This window comes from Xenopus laevis, chromosome 4S, assembly GCF_017654675.1.
Source record: "Xenopus laevis strain J_2021 chromosome 4S, Xenopus_laevis_v10.1, whole genome shotgun sequence".
NCBI classification, from domain to species: domain Eukaryota; kingdom Metazoa; phylum Chordata; class Amphibia; order Anura; family Pipidae; genus Xenopus; species Xenopus laevis.
In genome coordinates this window covers 74,357,217-74,381,133 of record NC_054378.1, presented here as the reverse complement: position 1 = coordinate 74,381,133, position 23,917 = coordinate 74,357,217, and the positions used below count along the sequence as shown (strand labels likewise).

General features: G+C 36.9%; 1 protein-coding gene across 1 annotated transcript in view; it reads left to right on the top strand.

The window, feature by feature from the left end:
• Positions 1-23,917, top strand: part of trabd2b.S (Trab domain containing 2B S homeolog) — a 167,462-nt gene that overhangs the window by 136,215 nt on the left and 7,330 nt on the right. The window contains exons 5-6 of the mRNA XM_018260873.2: positions 1,876-1,966; positions 11,861-12,118. Coding sequence (XP_018116362.1) covers positions 1,876-1,966; positions 11,861-12,118 — 349 coding nt within the window. The remainder of the gene's footprint in view (positions 1-1,875; positions 1,967-11,860; positions 12,119-23,917) is intronic.

Genomic DNA, 23,917 nt, shown 5'->3' with positions numbered 1-23,917 from the left:
ACCGTGTGGGGAGAGACCTGACATTTTTCGTCCGGCGGAGATCGGTCATTTGGTCGATCGGACAGGTTAAAAGATTTCTGTCGGCTGCCCATAATATCTCTGCATGTATTGCCGATCGTATGATTTTCAGTGGGAGACTGTCACCAGCTTTTGTCGGACATAACTTTCGTATGATTGCTGTCAGGGGATCTTTTCGTCTATGGCCAGCTTTAGGGCAGAGACACGCAATGCGATTCAGGGAGATTAGTCCAATTAGCCTGGTGACAAATCTCCACTTCTTCTGGGCGACTAATCTCCCAGAACTGCCTCCCCTGCCTTCCCGCTGGCTAGAATGTAAATCGGCGGTGACATGGCACTTGGAGCGCTTCATTTTCTGAAGTCGCCCGAAGTTGCCTCACGAGGAAACTTCGGGCGACTTCGGAAAATGAAGTGCTCCAAGTGCCATCCTGTCGGCAATTTACATTCTAGCGGTTGAAAGGCAGTTCGGGGAGATGTCATCTGAAGAAGAGGAGATTTTTCGTCGGGTGACTAATCGCCCCGAATCGCAGCGTGTCTTAATGTCTGTAATAAAAGCTAATGGTCCCAGGAAAGATTGTTTCGAGAAAATTAGGGAAAGCAGAAAAGAACATTCAATAAAATAAAACTGTTATTATGTTATACATCTCTTATTTTGCTATGTAACAAAAGTAGGTAATGGAAAAACTATTTGCAATGCGAAAATGTATGCCTTTGCACAAACAAATTTTACTTTGCACAAATTTAACATAGCTTTAATATAGCTTGTTCAAACAACCACTTCCGACAGTGGAAGAAATATTGCAAATTTTATAGTTTGCGCCAGTGTGTAGTGTATATAATAAAACTGCTTACTGACCTATCAAAGTTCGAGGTGAATTTTCGAATGAAAAAAATTGAATTTTGAGTTATTTTGTGTACCTAGACTAAGAAATAGTTCAAAATCGATTTGAATTTGCAAAGAATTAAAACATTTGAATTTTGAAATTTATCATGTACTGTCTCTTTAAAAATTCGAATTCGCCACCTAAAACCTGCCGAATTGCTGTTTTAGCCTATGGGGGACCTCCTAGAACCTATTTGGAGTCAATTGGTGAAATCAAATCCTAAAAAAAACTTTGACTCGAATTTGATTTGTACGATTCAAATTCGGCTGAATACAGACCTATTCGATCAAAAAAAATTGAAATTGAAATTTTTTGAATTCGAATTTCGAAGTTTTTTCAAATCGAAATTCGACCCTTGATAAATATGCCCCATAAAGTTATGTTTGCACCAAAAGATTACGACACCTTCAAGTACTACTTAAAAGTACACAATGCACTTAGCAATGCAATAGCAGTCTAAGAAAGAATATTACTTTGCTAAATGCAATTTTTTATTCCTGTTTTTGCAAAATGTTTTTCTCCTTGCGACTTATGTTACATTTACCCCTTAGACTATGGGACACATTTACTTAGCTCGAGTGAAGGACCTTCGACTTCGACTTCGATTTTTTAGAACTAAAAATCGTTTGGCTATTCGACCATTCGATAGTCGAAGTACTGTCTCTTTAAAAAAAAACTTTGACTACCTACTTTGCCACCTAAAACCTATCGAGCACCAATGTTAGCCTATGGGGACCTTACCCATAAGCTTTCTAAGCTTTTTTTGATCGAAGGAAAATCCTTCGATCGATGGATTATAATCCTTCGAATCGTTCGATCGAAGCATTTGCGGTAAATCCTTCGACTTCGATATTCAAAGTCGAAGGATTTTACTTTGAGGGTCGAATATCGAGGGTTAATTAACCCTCGATATTCGACCAATAGTAAATGTGCCCCTATAAATTATATTTCATATTTGCTTTATATTTTGTAGGTCACTTCCTTGGAAATAACACAGTAATTGATGTTTTAAGACAAAATGGATATGAGGTCGAGCACACTCCAGCAGGACAGACATTTACTGGGTAAGTCGATATCTCAAAGTCAAAATTTTGATCATGTGATTATCTGTACGTTTGAGAACATTTCCATGCATTGGCTAGTATCAATTAAGCATTGAATTAAATTTTTACCTTATGTTTGCTTTTGCTCAGCTTAAGGTCACAGCGGAATGCCTGACCATACAGAGACATGCAGTATTAGGCTGCAAGTATATGATCTCATATTTTTTTTTTCTACATATTTTGTAGACCAAAGATTATTTTTCAGACTACATATACAAAAACATAAAACATAGAAATGCAAAACATCTTTTCAGGATGGAACCATATTCCATCCAAAATACATAACCTATACACTGTTTATACATGTAAAGAATTGAAAGGCAAAGGAAGCCATTTCTGTATCCGACGTCTCACTCAGAGGGTATTTAACGTCAACCCTCTTCGTTTTTGAATTGCCAACCTTAGATCCCCAACTTTAGGGATCAACTATTTTTTATCTCCTATTCAATTCCTTTAGTGTACCGGGTTACCCCACCCCAGCTCTGACATGTACTGTAATGTCTTTTATCATTTTGTGTACTTTGGTTTTCTCTGCATAAACAAGTTAGTGCAGCTGCTTATCACTTTCATTTCCTGGACGCTAGAGATGAGACAGTCAAGTACAATAGATTTCATTATAAACATATATTCTGCAAAAGAAAATGTACCAAAAAAACTTGAAATATGCTCATAGAAAGGAATTTTTTCTTTTTCTTGTTTTTGTTTTCCATTTCATGTTTTCCCTCTGATATTAATTAACAAGCATGCCAAAAATGTAAAACAAAAAAAAATCATAATTTAGCCTTTATCCACAAAAGAATATCTATTGGCTTAGAATCTTTTCAAGGCCTGCACAAATCCCACAGCCCCATTCATAAGAATGTGCCAAGTTTTATCTGGATCAGATACAGTCGGTCCCTGAAAGTAATAAGCACAGACATGAAAGGCTTAGCGTGAAATGGTTTGACCATAATTATATGTAGTGTGACCACAATTGCCTGTATTAAAAATATCATGGTTTTAAAGCTTACACACAAACCACATGCATGTTAAGTTAGTAGACTTTACAGTAGATAGTAGGGTTGCAGTGAGATTTCTGTGCTTTGGAAACCTTTTTTGATTGCTCCTCATCAAATGTCAAATGTTGCATGGATGACCACAGTTTGTGGGAGACCATCCTTAGGGTCTGATGTGACACAGTTTGGCATTACATTGCAAATGAGGAGCAAGCTACACTTCAAATGTGTTGGGTTGCTGAGAATGGTTAGTAGGTGGGTCAGCTGAAAAACCTCTTAGAATGTACCTGCTAGAATAATGGTATCAAAAGGCTCTGTGGAGTAGGCTGTCCACAAACATCTGTCATTTTTCTAGTGTATCCAGGGACTTAACTACAGGTGTAGTAAAGTATGGAGAACATTTTATAAAAAATAATTGAACCTACCACTACAGATGTTTAAAAACATGCTTTGGATCTTGTAACCTAACCATTGGTTGGAAACCATTGTTTATGTTAAAGCTAATGTGCAAGTTGGCCTTGCTGTGAGCTAGGAGAGACATGCAGATAACAGGTAAAGATGTTATATTTAAGTCCACATTAACTTCTATTATAGAAGTTAAAGCACATATGAGTTTCAACTTGCCTCCTATATTTTTTCCTCCTTGCAATATAATTGCTATGGTATCTCCACAAAATGTCTCAATGCCTTAAATATATTGATAATGGGTTGAGTGCAGAGGACTCTTGTATTTGTATATATGTATTTTGTGGTCACAGCCTAATGATTTTAAAAATTAGTGGTGAGCACAAATTGTTTCTTATAGCTTAGGGAATCAGTAAAACTGGACTGGTGTAAATTTAGTTGTAACCAATAGCTGATATTTCACAATTACCCCAGACTGATTAACTACATAAGGTAAATGAAAGCAACTTTCTGATTGGTTGTTATGTATGACAACACTGAAGAATTAAATAAAGACAGCAGTTCGATGAGGATTATTGCCCGTTTCTTGCATACCAGCAATTGACCAGATTCTTCATGGCCTTAGACTGCTTTATTATGACAAAAAAGTTTAAAGTTGTGCTGAACTTAATGTGTTTGACCTTAAAACATAATCCATTTGAAGCTTTCAATGTATTCATTGTATAACACTGAATTAAATATTGTGACTTGTTGGTTTGCTCAATATTTGTTATTTTTCAAAAAAAAGAACACATTTTTGGACAACACAAAACACTGTTTGCAGGTGCTTCCGATATTTTATGCATATCACTGTCCTAAATTAAATTAACAGCAGCTGAGCTATATGCAATGAAGTCAAGCTTTTGGAATCTACAAGTGAAAGTCTTTGAAAGGAGCAGATAGATAGAGTAAGAGATTTGCTTAGGAATGCTCCCTGTTGCCAAATAAGGTGAACAAAAGCCAAAACCTTTTGGTTTTATTGCAGTAGTAAGATTTCTGTTTATTAGTTTACTTTACTGGGTCTGAAGTAAGTGAAAGAACATGCTGAAAAAGATGGAATTATTGTTCCAGCACACAAAATTCACATCTAACAGTTCATTAGCGTCTTATGGTTGGCATAAGCAGTAACACATGGAAGCGAATCTTAAAAAAAAAACTTTGCTTACTTAGCTAACAAGTCTGGTTTTCTGGACTTTTATTGTACAGTATGTATGCATGCAGATACATTTGTTTATAGATGGGCAGGTGGTAGATAAATAGATATTAGTGTCCCAACCCTGGCTTCCAGCTGGGCAGTAACAGGAGCAACATCACTTTTTAGGGAGAACTCTTTTAAAGTGTACAGGGAGATACAGGTGCAAGTTCAAAAAACATATTACTACTCAACAGATTAATGGTGCATTTATTTGGAAAAGTCAAAGAAAGACTATTCTCCATCATGCTCCCAGTGGACCAGTTCAAAATATTACTCCCCTTGTTATAGACGGAGTGCTGATATTCTATTAAAATTTTACTTTTACTATAATTTTCTTAAAAACAAGCTCCCGTCAACTAAAACCACGCAACAACCACCATGTTTAACCCTGTAACATGACTCGCAGTGTGTGAAAGTGGTGGACCATAAATGGTAGTGACATGACTAAAAAACCTGTACAATTTCACAAGGTGCTTTTACGTGATTTTTCTTTGAGCAACTTCCTCTGGAACTTACTTACAAAGGTCTGAAGCAGTGTAAAGTAATGGTGGCAAATCTGTAATTCACATGCTGTACAATTGCACACACCTTCAAAAATGTGCTATGTAATTGAGTTAGGAAGAGAGAACTAGTAATAGAAGAAGCTGCCCTGATGTTTTAATGTCTCACCATTAACTTGCACTGCCCTAACTCTTTGCTACTAACATTCCTAAACCACTGAATCAGGTAAGTGCTGACTAAAAAAAAAGCTTCTTATTACCAGAATGGTTATTTTTGGAATAGGGAAAGCTTAGGGAGAGGTTTACAAAAAGGTGACCTGAACCTTTTAGAGAAAGTAAGCCAATTGTGGGGGAATGGTTTAATGTCTCTGGGTACTTAGTTAGAACCTAGGGTGCAGGGCAGAGAACAGTTTGGTTCCTTAACAAAAAGCTTTGACATAAATAGAAAATAATTGTATCTGGCTTGATATGTCACTTTAGTGAAAATCCTAAACTTCTGTTACCTGGGGCAGGTAATAAACAGATGTCATGTGCAAAGCATCTGGAAAAAAGATACATGTCAGAAATACAGGTGTAAAACCAGGTGGGCTGTGGGCTTGAGTACCACTTTCCCTCTGTATGCCAGATCATATGAACTTAAAAGGTTGATTGCCCCTATTAAGTGCACTAAAGGCTTGTGGCATGTCTGCTTACTCTTTGTACACTTGCAGAATACATGGAGCAGGGGTATATGTATTAATTAAGTGGGGTTTTATCATATGCTACTTACATGTTAATTATCTTTTGAGTGCTCCCACATAGCCCTTTGCAATTTTATCAGTACAAATGGAGTGAGAAGAACCCCCTGAGTAACAAGCACATTGGATAAAAAGGCAGCTTTAAATTGGGTATCAGCTATTCCTTATGAAATAAAAAACATCCTATTTTAGGAATATTTGCATGTGCAGGTTCAATGTAAGGTGTATTCATCTGTTCATTCTTTTTTGGAAAACACACTGCCCTGTAAATAGCACTATTCACAGCATGCAAAGCACTGGAAATGTGCCTGTGATTCTGATAGACAATACGTTTGAGATGCCAATCTAACGTGCAGCCTTTGCTACTGTATACAAGGCTTTTCTTTTCTCTCTCTCTCTCTACAGTGGTGTCAAATAAAATACAGGGAAGGAAAAAAAAACTAGAACAAAGAACTATTTATTTGCGATTAGTTATTCAAAGATGTCTAAAGTGACTGGAATAGCTGAAAAGGAGAAGTTTCATTTAAGCCCCAGGAACTAAAGCAGGAAAAAAAGACTGTATTTTTTGCTCTCATTATTTTTAATATTCTGCCATTCAGGAATTCCCTTTCTGTAACATTGGGAATTGACTTGTGCTAAAGAGGTATACTTTTCTCTCATTTTTAAATTAAAAAAATTTAGTTGCATTAGATTATTGGGGTTATTTATTAAGCTCCGAATTTTTCTGGTCGGGGAATAACTGAAAGGCCATCTCACAAGTTTATAAAAACCATTTCCTTTTTCTCTGTAATAATAAAAGAGTACCTTGTACTTGATCCTAAATAAGATAAAATGAATAGGGATGGGCGAATTTGACCCATTTAGTTTCACCAAAAATTGTCTCCAATGCCCATTAAAGTTTTTATTTACGCACAACGCCATACAAGTTTATGGGCGTCATTTTTGCGGGGAAACAAGCCGAAAAAATTCGCCCATCCCTAAAAATGAAGCCTTATTGGAGGCAAACAATACTATTGGATTTATTTAATGGTTAAAGGGATTCTTGAGCGCATCTGGGAAGCTGATGTGTAGCCCCATGTCAGATTTCTAAATTAAATTACAAAAAAATCTGTTTGCTTATTTAAAAAACTGATTTCAGTGAAGAATTCTGCTGGAGCAGCACTATTAACTAATGTTTTCCCACAAAAGAATCTCTTTATATTATATTTTTGTAGATTTAGGGTATGGCGATACATGGAAAGTTGCCTTATTTAGAAAATCCCAGGCCCCAAGCATTCAGCATAACAGATCCCATAACTGTACAAGCGTTAAGTTGTTTTTTGTTCTGTAGTTGTGATCACATGCCACTGAACCACAAAGATTCCCAAGAGAAGCTATGTTATGCCAAATAGATATAAAAAAGTGGCACATGAAAACTTTTCTTACTTTGCTGTACATCAGTGCTCCTTAAACGTTATTGAGAAACTGCTAGCTGATTCAGTGATTTTTACAGAATATTTCTACAGTGGCAGCATTGTCACAATGTGTTTATTGGAAGAGCGAAATAGCAAATCTTGGCCAACATTATCCAATGTCTGCACTTCTAGAGCAGTGAAATAAAAACATGAATCATTGCTGAACAACCACAAATTGTATACAGTTTAATTACAACTTCCCATTTTCATTGGTGTGTAACTTGGCTCAGATGAAACATCTGAATTAAACCTGGCACAATCATTAGAATTGTAAGCCAGAGGAAATTTTCTTAATTAAAGAAAAATCTCTTTAGATATTTTTTACAGGATCGAATGTTTATTTTAGTTTTCAAAGTATCTGGGATTGTAAGGTCTTTCTGACCCATTTAGTGTAATTACGATTATGTTGCTCCAAAGTCTACATTCTTGTTTTTTCTCCTTAGTGCTGACACCAGGTCAAGCAGCGGTGGGGAGCAGAATAGGGAGGGGATTGTCCGGAAGATAACGTGTGCAATTATGATCATGGTGAAAGGTGACAAATCCTTTTGCTTCATGAACATCTGATAAAGTAAATAGCTCAGAGGCATCACCTGATTCCAGTAACATTATGAAGGGGAACAAGATTAATATATTGCATACTGGAATGTTCTTGGCTATAACAAGGTTGTTACATGGGAGGAAGGAATACAACTGAAGCTACTCTAACATGCAATTTCATATGATTTCCTGCACTCTACTCATAAATTTAGGCTATAGAAAGTAGATGTTGCAGTGCTCTGAACTGCCATTAACAAATTGCAGTTATAGTACCTAAAAGGATTTATTTCTGAAAGCTAGAGAGAACTGCTTTGAGAGATTCTACTGAGCCCACAACAATGCTTGCACTGCAACACCTACAGTACATGGATACAGAGCCATGGATAGGAGCACCATTAAAGTATTTTGAGTAGGAGTACGTAGATGAAGAGAAAGCCAAGTATAACATGGGGCACTTGGATTGGATGTGGCCCTACAATCTGAAAATGGAAAATATAATTTTTTCTTTCAATAAGAGTTAGGTCAAAAGTAGGGATGCACCGAATCCACTATTTTGGATTTGGCCGAACCGCCGAATCCTTTGCGAAAGATTTGACTGAATACTGAATCGAGTCCGAATCCTAATTTGCATATGCAAAACATGTTTTACTTCCTTGTTTTGTGGTCATGCAATTTCCCTCCTGCCCCTAATTTGCATATGCAAATTAGGATTCGGATTCAGTCTAGCAGGGCAGAAGTATTCGGCCAAATCCGAATCCTGCTGAAAAAGGCTGAATCCTTGATTCAGTGCATGCCTATTTAAAAGACAAGGAAAAGTATACATTTCTGGGGGGTGGTCATGGATGGTGGAATGTCAATATATTAGGATATCCCCCAGCCAATGATTACAGTCTCTAATCTTAAACCCTGGGTTGGTGTTCCTCCTCTCTGTTTATTACATAAGAGTCCATAGATGAAGAGAAAGCTAAGTGTTAAGTGGGGCTGTATTAGAGGCCTTTGTATTGGATGTGACCGTACACTTTTCTGATGAAAAACATTGTTTGTTTTCAGAATAAAGGTGTTAAGTTAAAGTGTAAGGAAAGCATAAATCTCTGGGGATGTGGTGGAACAACAGTATGTTATGCACGCCAACCCCAATGATTACCCCTGAGATGGTGCTTCTCCTCTCTGTATAATACATAAAAGTCCATAGATGAAAAGAAAGATAAGTGTGAAATTGGACTGTTCAAATAGAGGCCTTTGTATTGAATGTGATCCTACACTTTTCTTATAAAAATACTGACTAGAATAGGTAGGAGTTCCATTCTGCCCTGGGCATTGTCTGCATAGATTTTTGTTCCCTCCCACTCTCTAAATCCAGGGTAAGCACGAAATAACATTTATTTATAACTATTTAGGCTAATAGCAGATGAGTTGTTTTCTCTGCACCAGCAAGGATCTGCTGCCGTGCGCTTCCTGAATGTGTTTGCAATAAAAGACATTGGAGCAGCCATCAGCACACACACACAGCAGTGCATTTTCACTATGAAATCTGTGTGTGCATTGATGGGATGATCCCATGGGGCAGCTTTACTAAAGGGCGAAGTGACTAATGCTAGCGAAAATTCACCAGCGTGACGTCATTTCTTACTTCGCCGATTTAATAACGGTCTCTAGTGTAACTTCGCTAGCAAAAGAGATTCTAGTGGTACTTCGCTCCCTTATGCCTGGTGAAGTTGCACTCTGGAGAATGGACGTAACTACGCAAATTCACTAAGATGCGAATTTTACTGAACGTTACCTTGCGCCAGACTTGCCTTCACCACCTCAGACCAGGCGAAGTGCAATAGAGTTGATAGGACTTCCTCAAAAAATAGTCCCAAAAAACGCTGGTAATTTCTCAATTTTCAGGGTGATAGGCTGAAAAAGATTGTAATTTTTTTCTGGGGTACCCGGCTTCCCCCCTACATTTCCTAACATATGGCACATAAACTATACACTGGGCTCATGTGTAGGGCAATATAACAACTCTATTTTATTGTATTAAGGTTTCCCGGGCTTGTGTAGTGTAATGTATTGGGCGCAACATATACGTCCATTGAACTTTAACTTCCCGTGGTATGCAAATTAGCCAACACTAGTGCAACTTCACTTCGCTTGCCACAGTAACGCTAGCGCTACTTTACCAATGTTCGGTGCCCTGGACGCAACTTCGGATTTTAGCGAATTAGCGTTGTCCTGGCAAATCTACGCCTGGCGAAGTGTTGCGATGTGAGTGAAGCTGTCGCTGCCGAATTTTCAGGGGTTAATAAATTTGCCGCCATGACTGTTAGTGCTCACGCATTCAGGAATCATGAGGCAGCAGGATCAGCTTTTGCCCGCTTGAATATAAACACCAATGGCCTATCTGCCATTGGCCTTAAATAATAATAATAATTTAGACAATGGACCGAAGAGCATCTTCCAGAATAGACAGACCCATATTTTTAATCACCTGAGCAGCAAATTTTAATTTCAAGTGATATTTAGTTTAGGGCTGACCTCTAACTCTTGGGATACCGCTCTGATTTTTTACAGAACTTGTCCTTGTACCTTTTGAGTTTAGAGATTACTGGTGTTTTTTATATGGTATATGAACTGTTGCAGGGTGAACAATTCCCTCTGTTTACAAGAGTCTCAATTTGGCTCTGTTTGGCTTTTCTTTCACCAGCTTGTCAGGGAGCTGTTGGTGACAACAGGAGAGGGTGCACTTTTTGCTTACTTATTCTTGGGGTCAGGTTTGCCTTTTGCTTGCTTTTAAGGTGCATCTTGCTTAGGATGATAACATCTGTCATAACTGCCCAAAAGCCAGCTGTGATTATGTGTTGCAGAAACCAGGCTACTTGCTGGGAGTTTACTCAGTGGGGTTGCATGTACTAGCCTCTTACATGAAGTTGTTGCCTTTTTAAATATCTATGTTTTTATTCAGCCCTAGTGCAGTATTCTTTTCTTTGTGCTGCTTTAAGTCAGATAATAACAGATATACACACATCTCCAGTAATAAGTAGGAAGGGGCAATCATTTTTCATGCTTTAAGGTCCCCATAGACCTGCAGATTTATATAAGATTTTTTGTAGTCTTACGACCAAAGATATTGGTGAAACGATCGTTTACAGCTACGATTTGTCCATCAGCAAAAACTACCATTTTAAGTGATATCGTCCAGCTGCAGCCCAAAACTGCAAGAGAATATGATGTTTATGCTTTCATTTAAACTGCTTTTAAATGAACGTTCCTTCGTATTGCATTCATTCGACGCATTGGAATCCATAGGGAATATTCAGATCTCTTACAGCATGTACTATGGGCAAGTTTATTCTTTTTTTCAATTTGTATCTTCAATGTCTTATTAAATGCATGACCCTGGACACAAGTGCTTCTTCAAGGATCACTAAAGTAAGCATCCCATCAGATGGACTAAATACTGAACCGGGAATCCAAAGTTTGTATTTTGTAGAATATTTTTTTTCCAGTTATTAAACTCTCCTGACCATTAGAAAAATTTTCTTGATGGTCAGAAAAGAGTTTAACCACTCAATACATTTACTGCCAATATGTCAAGTTTGTCAGAAGCTGTTTGGCTGCTTTAAACAGTCTAAGCAGATTCTGTGCTCTAACAATCAGGTGTTAGAGCACTTGCCACTCACCATATTGTTAATGAATATGTAACAGAATTCCCTAGCATTATTCACTATGCGTAAAGATGGCTCTTACCATCTTAAAAAACAAAACAAACAATATTTATTTGTTTTCAAAGTTTTTTCGACGCTGGCAACGATTCTGATGCCGGCAATGTCAAAATCAGTTTTGCACATTTTTCAACAGTTTCGCAAATTTCGCTGGAAAATCACGAAATTCATGGCGAAGTTAAACGGGATAAAGTCACCCATCACTAGCTTTTAATATCACTTCCTATTTCAGTAAAAATGAATCTTTTATAAGTAATGGTTATAATTTTCTGATCTTGTTTTCCAGGACAAAACCCAAAACAAATCCAACCTCAGATGAGTCCATGGCAACTGATTCTTCTGCAATGAAATATTTTGATCATGTCCCTGTGACACCTTCCTTTCTTGGCGAGTCAGATGAAGAGATGCTGCCCCCACACCTCCTGTTGCCGGACAGTATTAGTCAGCTGGAAGAGTTTGGAAAGCAGAATAGCTGGCATCGGAAGCATCACCGGAATCAAAGACCAAGACAGTTTAATGACCTTTGGGTCCGTCTGGATGATAGGTATGCAATAATTGCTACAAACTCATATTTATGCTTTAACTACCTGTTGCATAAAAATAATGGTGTTCAACAGACCAAATGCACAAGACTACATTGCCTTATATGCACTTCCCTGCTGTGCAGTAGTTATCAGCCCTGCTGAAATACCTATTGATGAGTCATGTGACAGAAATGACATCAGAACTCACCGTTTATAACTGATGACATCAGAACTCACCATTTATAATGATATAATTGACAAGATATTCATGACTTTTGTGTATTATATATATATATATATATATATATATATATATATATATATATATATATATATATATATATATATATATAGTCCTTATAGTTTGGTGTCATTTTAACCAAATTTTTTATTTCATTTAACTGCATCTGAAAGGTGATTTTTCGCTGCATGAATCAGAATTGTTTCCTTTCCATAACAGTGAGGCGGAATGTGATATCTTTTCATTAACATAGGAAAATCATTTGCTTTTAAAGCCAACCTTTTAAAGGTTGGCTTTAAAATTTTAAATTAATTTTAAATTCAACCTCAGCCTTTCAAAGAGCCTGTCATCTGGTTAAAAATATATTTGTGCAATAATTATTCCTGTAGAAATTGGAATTAAGGCAAAAAACACAAGTGAATGGTTTTAAGCGCCTTCCTTTTTGTCAGCATCAGACCTGTAAGTTTAGCATTTTTGGCTGCCAAGAAATGTATAGTTTTGCAATAATAATCAAGTCTAAAAATGTTTTAATCAGTTTCTAAAACACCAGTATGTAGAAGTGGACATGTTTCAACAAGTATGCAGTTAATGTGCTGTCACCCTCTGCTCTGTAGAAGTAACTGTGACGCTGCCACCACAGGGTATTCTGGACACCATGCCTCCCGATTTTCTCTAGTCAGAACTGACGATTAGTGATGGGCGAATAAATTCACCACGCATGGATTCGAATTACCGGATTACCACATTTCGCTGCTCGCAAATGTTTTTGCGAAACTGTGGCAAAAATTTGCTGCCACAAAAGAAATGTTGTGCGTATAAAAATTGATGCTCGCATCAAAATTATTTTGATGCCCATTGACTTCAATGCTTTGCGCAAATTTTTAATCATTTTGCAAATTTTTTCGCAGTTTTGCGAAAAAAGATTCGCCCAACACTACTGACAATTCATAGACATCCAGAGTTAGACTGGGCTGTGGAACACTGAGAAAAAAAATTCTGATCCAGGTCTGCTCCTCGCTGGTACCTGTGTGGCACTGCCACTCCCATAACCAATTCAGCAAAAAGAGGAAGTGAAAGGTACAGGGCATGTGCAAGGGTTGGCATTGAGTTTTCTTTGCAGAGAAGCTTGTGATTGGGGTGTGGGCCCTGGACATCCCAGTCCAACACAGTAGACACTAAAAGCAGACAGCAGAAAGAATGATCCACCAAAAAGTCAAGGGTTGTTGATAAATAAGGGGCAGGACTGGGTATACCCAGAGCAAACTGAAGTTGTGGCCAAAAGTACTCTGAATGTCTAGATGGAAATGTGCAACACTACAATGGATTGACTATGAAAATAGTTGTCCACTGTCACTTATTTTAAGGTCTACCCTGTGCTTTCTGTGCCCGACTTTTTAAAACCAAACAGGAGTTTCGCATTACTCTTCTTTGAGCTCACTTGTCATATAGTGTAACATTAAGTGCCCCTTGCATATATTTTGAACCATTCACAAATACTGCTGAAGTGTAATAAAATTTGCAAACCTAATCGCCAATAGCAACCCATCAGCAGGTAGTACTGTTTAAAAGTAAACATCTTGTTGAATAACTATGGGTTATTACACTTTGGGGCATATTTATTAACACTGGAGATCACTGAATCAGATCTTTACTTTTGTTTTCTAACTTGTAGGTGACTGTTCAAATTTAATTGCTTATTAGTTGCTATCTGGGAACATCAGTAGGGATGTCGCGGACTGTTCGCCGGCGAACTTGTTCGCACGAACATCGGCTGTTCGCGTCCGCCGCAAGTTCGCGAACGTCGCGCGACGTTCGCCAATAGGCGTTCGCGTCAAAATCGTTCGACCATTCGACCATTCGATCGCTAAAATCGAAGGATTTTCGTTCGAATCGAACGATCGAAGCCATTGGATTGAATGAAATCATTCGATCGAATGGCTTCGATCGTTCGATTCGAACGAAAATCGTTCGATCGAACGATTAAAATCCTTCGATCGTTCGAATCGAACGATTTTCGGATGTTCGAAGTTCGCAAACTGTTCGCGAACTGTTCGCATTTTTTGCCGGTGTTCGCGAACGGCGTTCGCGAACACATTATCGGCGGTTCGCTACATCCCTAAACATCAGCAGTGATGTTTTTCTCCAATATCAATAAATGTGGCCCTCTGTGGGGTTACTAGTGTATCAAACACCCCTAGCATGACTTAAGTATGACTCGAAGTCGGCCCCAACACCATCCTTCCCCCCATAAATATTCAAGACAATAAACCTTGGGTGAAAAGGCCGTAGCTTATTTTATTACATAACCCTAAGGTTATGTAATAAAACAAGCTTATGCAAAATATCCACCAAACCAAAACCATTATTATTCTAATAACAAATGAGTAAAATTTTGACATGTGTAAAAGAGTAGGCGCTGAAGGCTCCATAACATTTAACAATAGCTTGAAATAACTTACAGTATTCCTATTAACCAACCTGTTCTCCAGCCTAAGGCTAAGCCTACATCACTTATTTCCATGCCTGCTGTGCCTCCTAGCCCTTAAGCCTAGCCCCAGGCCAATCTCACTTATCCCTTTCGGCTACCCAGTAGGGCAGCCCCACTACACCAAAGCTGTGATTATCTCCTTAACCCTCCTATTTTTGGGCGGGCGGGAGGGAAACACTGGTTGCTCTATGGGCTTCATGGATACCTCCTGTCACAGCAGAAACACCCCTATTTTATTTGATGTTATCATGGTTAATAGCATGAACAGACTGTCTTTATCTTTAACTTTTAAGTATTCTTAAAGTTAATTGAATGGGAGATAACCTCACATTTAAAGGCAGTTTTATTTATTGTTTAAAAAATACATTAACAATTGTATTGCTACAAACCATAATGAAGATACTCTTCTGTACATGCTGTATATAAACTGATTATAAGGTAGTAAAAGGTTAATTAAGGACAGCTACAAAGTGTTAAAAGTGTGTAAGGCATATTATATGAAAGTCAGAAAATGATAAAAAGGAATCCCAAACAGACATTATTTTTATTGTGCCAGACAGGCCCAGAGAAGCCTAATGAGACTTGTCATCACACAGCTGTTATGACACAAAATAAGAAAAGCTAAATGAATTACACATGTAATTTGCCCTCTGTTCCAAGAGGAAGATCTTCCTGTCCTGGGATAGCATGTTTTCTTGTAGTCTATATCCTATGTGGCTGATGTTAATATGTGTTTAGATAAACTGGATTGTGCCATACTCAGATACTCGGAATAAATGTACAAACATGAACATTACAGTACAACATCTACCCTGTCTGTATATGATTCAATTCCGTCTCATTTCTCAAAGATAGATGTAAATTTAGTTCTGTCCCTTTTTTCCTCTCCCATTCCAAACATACTTAGCAGCCATCAGTAAACCATATCTTTTATTATTATCCTTTATTTGTATAGTGATTTCACACAACCATCAGTCCACATAAACACAGGGAGAACATACAAACTCCACATAGGAAGTGCCCTATCAAAATGAAGCCCAAGCATAATTGACTTCATACAATACACAGATTAAATATTGAGGCTGCATTTGTATTCCCAGTTTATAAACCAGAATTTATCGTTTTATACTGCAGGCTGTTTTTTTCCAGGTGTACAGTACTTGTCCATTACTTTTGTTTCAACAATCTACAGCTTTAAAGTTATACTAAGAGGCAGGACCGCCATCAGAAATCGCAGGGCCCCATACAAGAAAATTTCCTGGGCCCCCTGGGCTGCACCCACCGCAAGCCCCACCTACAGGTCTGCCCTCCCCACCCCCACAGGTCCGCCCCCCACCACACAGTAAAAAAACAAAAAAAAATATTGGTGGCTAGAGTTCCCACATGTTAATAAAAAATAAAAAGATATTGGCGGTCAGGGCCCCCCATAAAAAAACATTTGTGGCCAGGGGCCCCCCATTACAAAATATTGGTGGCTAGGACTCCACATAAGAAAGGAAAAATTGGTGGCCAGGGCCCCCCCCACATTATGAGGAAATTGGTGACCAGGGCCCCTTAAACGTCCATGCCTTCCTGAAGTCAGCAGCTCTCAGAAAGATGGGGGGCCCAGCTAATCAAGTAAGTGTGGCGTGGCAGGGCCCCCCCCTAACCCTCGGGCCCCCTACAACTCTCCCCCCTGTCCCCCCCTGATGGCTACCCTGCTAAGAGGATGCTAAAAGGCCTGTTTACTAACGTTTGAATTTCTTTTATTTTCACTAATCACATTTTTTGTTTACTAACATTTGAATTTTTTTTTTTTTCACTTATCAAATGTTTTCTTTAAAAATGTGGGGTTTTTATGTCTCTAAAACGAACAATTCAAGATTTAGCAAATTTTAAAAACACGAAAAACTAGAAGTCAATGGGAGCCGTGCTGATCTAATTGGACCTTTTTTATTTAGCCATTGGAATTTGAGAGGTTCTCAGATATTTTTTTTTCAAAGGGGCCCATTTACTAACATTCAAATTTCTATTATTTTTAAAAAATCAAGTTTTTCTCTAAAAAGTTGTGTTTTTTTAAATTGCTCTAAAATTCCTAAAAATCTATATTTATAAAGTGGAAAAACCATGAAAAATGTGTGGGGGCTTATTTATTAAAGGTCAGATTTTAGTTTTAGGTTTTTGAAACCACTATTAAACTCACAAACTCTAAAACCACTTTCATTTAATTTAAGTTTTGATTATAAAAAGTATGAATGAAAGTTGTGTTGAACAATCTGAAAAAAATATGAATACCTCTAAAGCCTTTTTTGAACAATTCATACTGGAAAAAAAACAGAAAACCTGTAACATTCTGATTGGATTAAAAATGGCCCAATAAGATCATCACGGCTCCCTTTGACTTCTATAGCACCTTAACAACTTTTACTTGGTTTTCATTGTTTTTACACTTAATAAAGCCCACATTCTTTGAGCTTTTTAGAAACATAGGAAATCCGCAACTTTTTGATATTTGTGGAAAAAAAATTAAGTTTGAATGTTAGTAAATGGGCCCCTAATACATTTTACCAAGTAAAAACAGTCAAAGTCTTATAGAAGTCACTTTGCTGATCTATTGGAGCTTTTTTTGCTATTCAGAATTTTGAAGGTTTTCTGATTTTTTTTCACTAGTAATTGTCTGAAAAAATGTTTGAGGATTTTGTATTATTTAGTGCATCATTTTTTCACCCTGCATTTTTATTTTAGTATATTTTAATAAATTACATGGCCTTAGTGGTTTTAGAGAAATGATTTCAAAAACCAATAAAACCATTAAAATGAGAATGTTGATAAAAGGGCCTCCCCAAGTTGTAGTATTTTTTAAGAAATCTCAAATAAATAGTGATGGGCGCAATTGTCCCATTTCCCTTTGCTGAAAAAATGGCGAAAAATTTGCAAAACGTGACTTTTGATGCACATTAAAGTCAATTGTTTAGTTAACTTTAAAATTGTTTAATTGTCACCAGCGAATTGAAATTTGCGAATTTATTTTCCAGTGGTGAAACGTGGAAATTTGCTGCAAATTCGCACCTGCCTAATAAATTCGCAGCTTAGCCTTGAATGTGTTTTCACCACTTATTATAATTGCCCATTCCATATAACCTTCTGAATCCTTTCATTTTGGTTAGCATTCAAGGGTAATGATGGTTCTTTGAATAAAATATTTCATAATCATAATCAATTTCATGATCAAAAAATAATTAAATGTATTCAGGAAAAAATATAAAACTCAGACATATTAACTATTATTATATATTCCAGTGGCCCTGGAAATCATTTTCAATTTGGCTCATAACAACTTTGTGTTGCTTTATATTAGACACTTCTCTGTTGCTTGCATTGATTTGACCTTATCCTTTAGAAGTCTGACATACTGTACATAAGTATGATGAGAAGTACGCTGGTTTCCCAGGGAAATTACCCCAGAGAAATACACTGCTGTCCAGAGAAAAAATGCAGCAGAAAATATTTTCTGTTTCTTTACAATACAGGAGGCTAATTCACAAACTACTCTTTCCTCAATATAAAATCTAAAATGTGCATTCTCCTAAAAGGGTTTAACAACTGGAAACCATTAAGCTAGCATCTGTCTGTTTTGATAAGTAATTGATGTAATACAAAGTTAATTTGAAATTTGCAGAATGTAGAATATTTTTTTTGCACTGGAGTAAAATGAAAAAGGAAAGCAGATCAACAAATGGTTACAAAGTCAGCCAAGAGTAAAAGAACAGCACTAGAAGATCAGATGTCATTCCAGGCAATAGAGGATAAATCTGAAGGACCCAAAAAAGGCTTGGTCGAGATGATAAGACTTTGATTAATACACTGATGAAATCCAGAAGGTGTTTATACAATAATTATTTAAGGCTTGAGTGCAGTATCTAAACTTAACCTACTACTCCATCCTATGATATTTCTTTTGATAGTTTGTTCTTCTGAACCCAAGATGATATTAAATTATAGCGTTTAGATAACTATACAGAATACAGGATTGACAAGTACAATATATTACAGTAAATCAGAATAATAGTGACATAGGGAGAAATTCACTAAAGATGGCTCTGCCGCACTTTACGCCGCTTCGTCAGACATTAACTTGCAGCGCATACACTAATTCATCAAAAATCTAAGTTACGTTTTGGCATGTGAACACTAGCAAAGTTTCGACAGTGAAACTTCACTAGCACGAGCATTTCATAGCGAACTTTTATCGTTCATTTAAGCCTAGCGAAACTTCATTAACACGCTTATGCTTAGGTCAATTTAAATACGGCGGGTACATATAGGTCATATAAGTATCTTTATAAGAGATGTTGGTGAAATTGCTTGACGTGGCTACTTATTATAAAACTTCATTAGCGATGTATTCTTTCACTAGTGAATTGTCTTCTATGCCTATTAGTAAATTGGCAATTATGGATGGGCGAATTTGACCCGTTTCGCCAAAAATTCACCGCTGGCGGAATTTTGCCGATGCCCATTAAAGTCTATGGGCATCAAAAAAATGTTGTTGCAGCGAGATTTTTTTGACGCACAATGCCACCAGGTCTATGGGCGTCATTTTTGTGGCGAAACAAGGCGAAAAAATCCGCCCATCCCTATTGGAAATGTCCCTGTGGATGGGATTTCTGGCGGATTTTTACTAGCGACAGCCACTTTGCTTTTGTGAATATGCCCTACTGGTTGCTTTACTGATTGCTTTACTGATTCTGAATAGTCCCAAAAGTAGTGCATTCAGGCGAAGGTCCCACTATATTTATGAGAGAGTGTAACATTGGATTTTAATTTTAGTAGCTCTGTAAAAATTGTTTTTAATTTGCCCCTATTATATATGTAGGGTTGCTCTGTCTGTACAGCAATGGAAGGATCTGGTTAAATATATTGGAAAGTAATACAAATAAAAATCTCAACATTAGTTCCTGTTTCATTGGTGATGCACTCCTCTGAATAGAGTACTCAAACTGTATGTCTCTCAATCTTCCATTTCAGGAGTGTGAATTAATAAACTGTAAATTTACAAGACAAAGTGGCCTTCATTATAGGCAGAGATGTGAGGGTAAATCAATTCTAGGAGTCCTATCAGCAGCAGTTCATAGGGATCCTGAATTCCCCATTGATTTTTAATACTCCTAATATCAGTATTACGTCCTAGTAAATATTATTAAATATTCAGTTTTTCCGGGGAACAGAAAGAAGAAGTTGTTTTGATAAGCCTTATCTCACCCAAATCAGATCTCTAGTGTGGTGAGATCCTCCAAAATAAAGATCAACCAAGCTCTAGATAAAGCTGGCCATAGATGTAAAGATTTTTAAAAGATCCAATCGTTATCGTTAGACCACAATTATCTCAAAATGATCATGATGTGTCCATCAACTAAAAAGACCATTTCAGGCGATATTGCCTGTAAAACTGAAGGGGAGCTGCCTGCTTGGCCCTGCAAACATAGATAGATTGCACTGGGAACGATAAAGATTTTTAAACCTGGCCAATCAATTTTCTGACAGATGACGGGTGAAAAATCGTAAGATATAGAATCATTCGAATCCCACTAACTTCGCGATACTTTGACGGATTGGTCAGACTTCGCTAAAATCAGTCGAAAGAAAAATCTTTGCGTCTATGGAGACCTTAAGACCGATATTGAGGTTGATATCCTTTTATAAAGTATAATAAAAAACTACCCTGTACTTACTTTACTCCTAAAACCAAGAGAGGTACAGAGGTTGTCTTTTATGCTCCCCATGGTCACAATTTTCAGTGTCTCAGTGTCTGGAAACAATATATCCAGTTTTCTCTATTTTATTGCTGTCAGGTTTGGGGGTTATTAGTTAGCTCTCAGGTGGGCCCTGTACAATATATGGAACTGGACTTTATTATGTGGGCTAAATTTATCACTAGTATATCTCCATTTACCTTAGAACGGAATTTTCAGAGATAAAATCAGTGATAAGTTTCTAATAGATAACGAAAAGCAGTCCTTTGGCAGTACATTTCATCATAGTTTATGTTCTGCTTCCCCAGTTACTCGATCCCAACATAGACTGACACGTATAGTAATTCAGGTCTGTAAATAATGTACAAAAAAATATATCCAGGTTTCTTTGGTTTTCTTCTTTATAGGTTATCCATATGAACTGCAGAAATAGTATACACATAGTTGAACTGAGTCCTCCAGTATATATTCCATTTGCAGACCTTTAAATAGATAACTAATATTTGTCAATAAAAGGTATAGAAACACTGTTCACTTTTACAGCTTAGCACATTCTTACAAGAGAACTCAAGGTGATTTGTAGGAGGGAATGTAGCCATTAAATGGAAAAGAGCACATTAGATAGCATAGTAATCAGGTAAACAGTAACATTTTTGTATGCCAATTACATTTTGTTATTAATCAGGGCATGCCACTAAAATTATACTTAATTTTGTGAAAAGAAAATGTTGTTCTAAATCAATTGTATATCAATTATAAATCAACTGTATTTCCATCAAATTTCTGTACTGACTACAAATGACCAGAAGTCAGGCTGCATCACTTTTAGTAACCCATAGCAACCAATCAGATGTTTTCTTTCAAACGAGTAATGTGTTATATCTACCACTCACCCGCCACTTCACTTTCCTGCAATGGTGGTACTAGTCCTCCGTCAACCCCGGCAAGGTCCCTCAGCAACAGCAGTAAATTCACGGGTCCGCACACACTCTATATATCTGCAGTCGTGGACACAGCCCCTCTTTTTATTAATGTTTTACCACAATGATCAACGTTTCGGGGGGTTCAACCTCCCATCATCTGGATTCTGATGAAGGAAGGTTGAACCCCTGAAACGTTAATCATTGTGGTGAAACATTAATAAAAAGAGGAGCTGTGTCCCGGACTGCAGATATATAGAGTGTGTGCGGACCCATGAATTTACTGTTCTTTCAAACAGGTGACATGGTTCTCAACCTCTAGTTTTATACTGTGACACTTTAAGGCTAATCCCCCAGAAACAAAGTAATGCAATAGGCAAAAGTGTGCTCCAGATCTAGTCTAGAAATTGGTTGCTATGGGCTACTAGCACTAGAGCAAGTTTTGCATATGTTAAATAGTTACTAAAATGTATTTCATACATGTCCTATCCTTATTAAAGAAGAATAAGTTAACAGGCTTTCTCTAGCTGTCACTAGCTGTCATTTTCTGAGGTTGAAGAGAGTTTTTACATCCTTAATTCATTACCTTTCATTATAATACTTATATTACAGGGTAGCATAAATAGTATTTTAGGCATGTTGACATGGGAAAAAAGAGAGATAACTTAAGGAATTGTTTTCTATTCATTAATAAAATAAGGCTTGAGATTGTTATTTGTGAAATACTAGGTCATGTCTATTATTAAGCAGCATCATTTATGTACTCATGTTATGGTTGATATTATTTACATCAGTACTTGCAGAAGATTGGGCTGAGCTGCTTCATCCTGCCTAAGGAATGATGATATTTATGGACTTGAATTCCCAGTGTATGTAAGGAAAACGCATGCTATTGGACACATAACATTTGTATGGCCATTCTCCAATGCCCCTTTAATTAAAACCACCATTCCCCTTTTTTCATTCAGCCCTTATCAGTGGTGAAAAATAAGTTCTTTAAGTTGCCATTGCCCTCAGGTAAGGCCTCAAAATATTGATATCAAAAGTATTTACCTTTTCACATTAAACATAAAGTTTTTTTTGCAGTTGCTTGCTACAGTACAAATTTTATTATGATTAAAACAAGGGCACCCCTATGCCTGAAACACAGAACTATAATTGAAGAAAAACAGAGAGGCCAATCTAGAGGAGTACTCCTCAAATACTGACAATCATAGTTAGATTGCGTTTTTTGCACTGGAAAAAATTGTTAGAATCGATTCAAAGGGTTGTTAGAGCTTGGCGTTGCCAAACAGCTCTAACAACCCATAGAACAGAATGATAACAGATTCAGACAAATTGGCACAGAAAACAAATTAATGGGAAATTGTTGATATAAAAGGAAATATTTTTATATATCTGCTACTTACTATGGGTAAAATTCATGCTATACTTTTTTTTACATGACTATTGGGTGGGTGTTAGTTTTTAGATACATTAATAAAGTCCTGTTAGCTGCATTAACCTTATTTTGCCAGGTTAAATGATCTCAAATGTGTGTTTTTCTTACCCAAAGGTTTGCTGCCAGTGGTTCAAAGAACTTAGTTTCCAAGAGACTAAAGATTTAAATGCAGACATAAAAATGATTTAGCTGTTATAAGGTGTGAGAAGAGATTTAGTTTGTCTTTATTAGTAGGAATGCAGACTTAAATCTTTTCTATGGAAAAATGAGGGAACGTTAGCATGCCAGGAATTGTATGTTAAAGAAAAGACTGTGCAGTAAAGTTGACCTAAAAAAGGCAGCTACACAAAATAAACAAAAAGAACTAAAATATGGATATACATTTGGGACATAAAATGCCCAAATCTTTTATTTCATCTGTGTAAATTCCTACATTCTTGGAACAGATTTATTTTCTGTTATAGAAGTTGCTTGGCATCCATCCATCAACACGAAAATGAAGACTTTTGTCTTTTTTTTTTCAACCCAAATGAAAAATGAAATACAACTGAAAAACATGTATATTATTCAATAAGTTATCCAAGGTTGTATTTAGTATATTCTGTATAAACTGCATAACATCTCTGAAATTAAGATTGTCAGAAGGTATCAGTCACATACACTCAGAGTATTTGATCATTTTCTTTGAGAACTATTTCATATAAATCCTGCTCTTGTTCATTTAGTCTAAGAACTGCTCATGAGACCCAAGTAGTGATGAGCAAAATATTTCACCAGGTTTTGCCACAAAAAAGATGTCCATAGACTCCAATGGATGAAAAAAATTATCACGCATCAAAAAAAAAATTGTCAGGTCAGATTTGCCCATGATTAGACCAAAGTTAACATTAAAAGGACACTTGCAGATGTCACAGCATACAGTATGTATGGAATGCATGCACTGATGACAGATAACAGACCAAATGACCTCAACGACAGCAGCCCACCCAGTCATTAT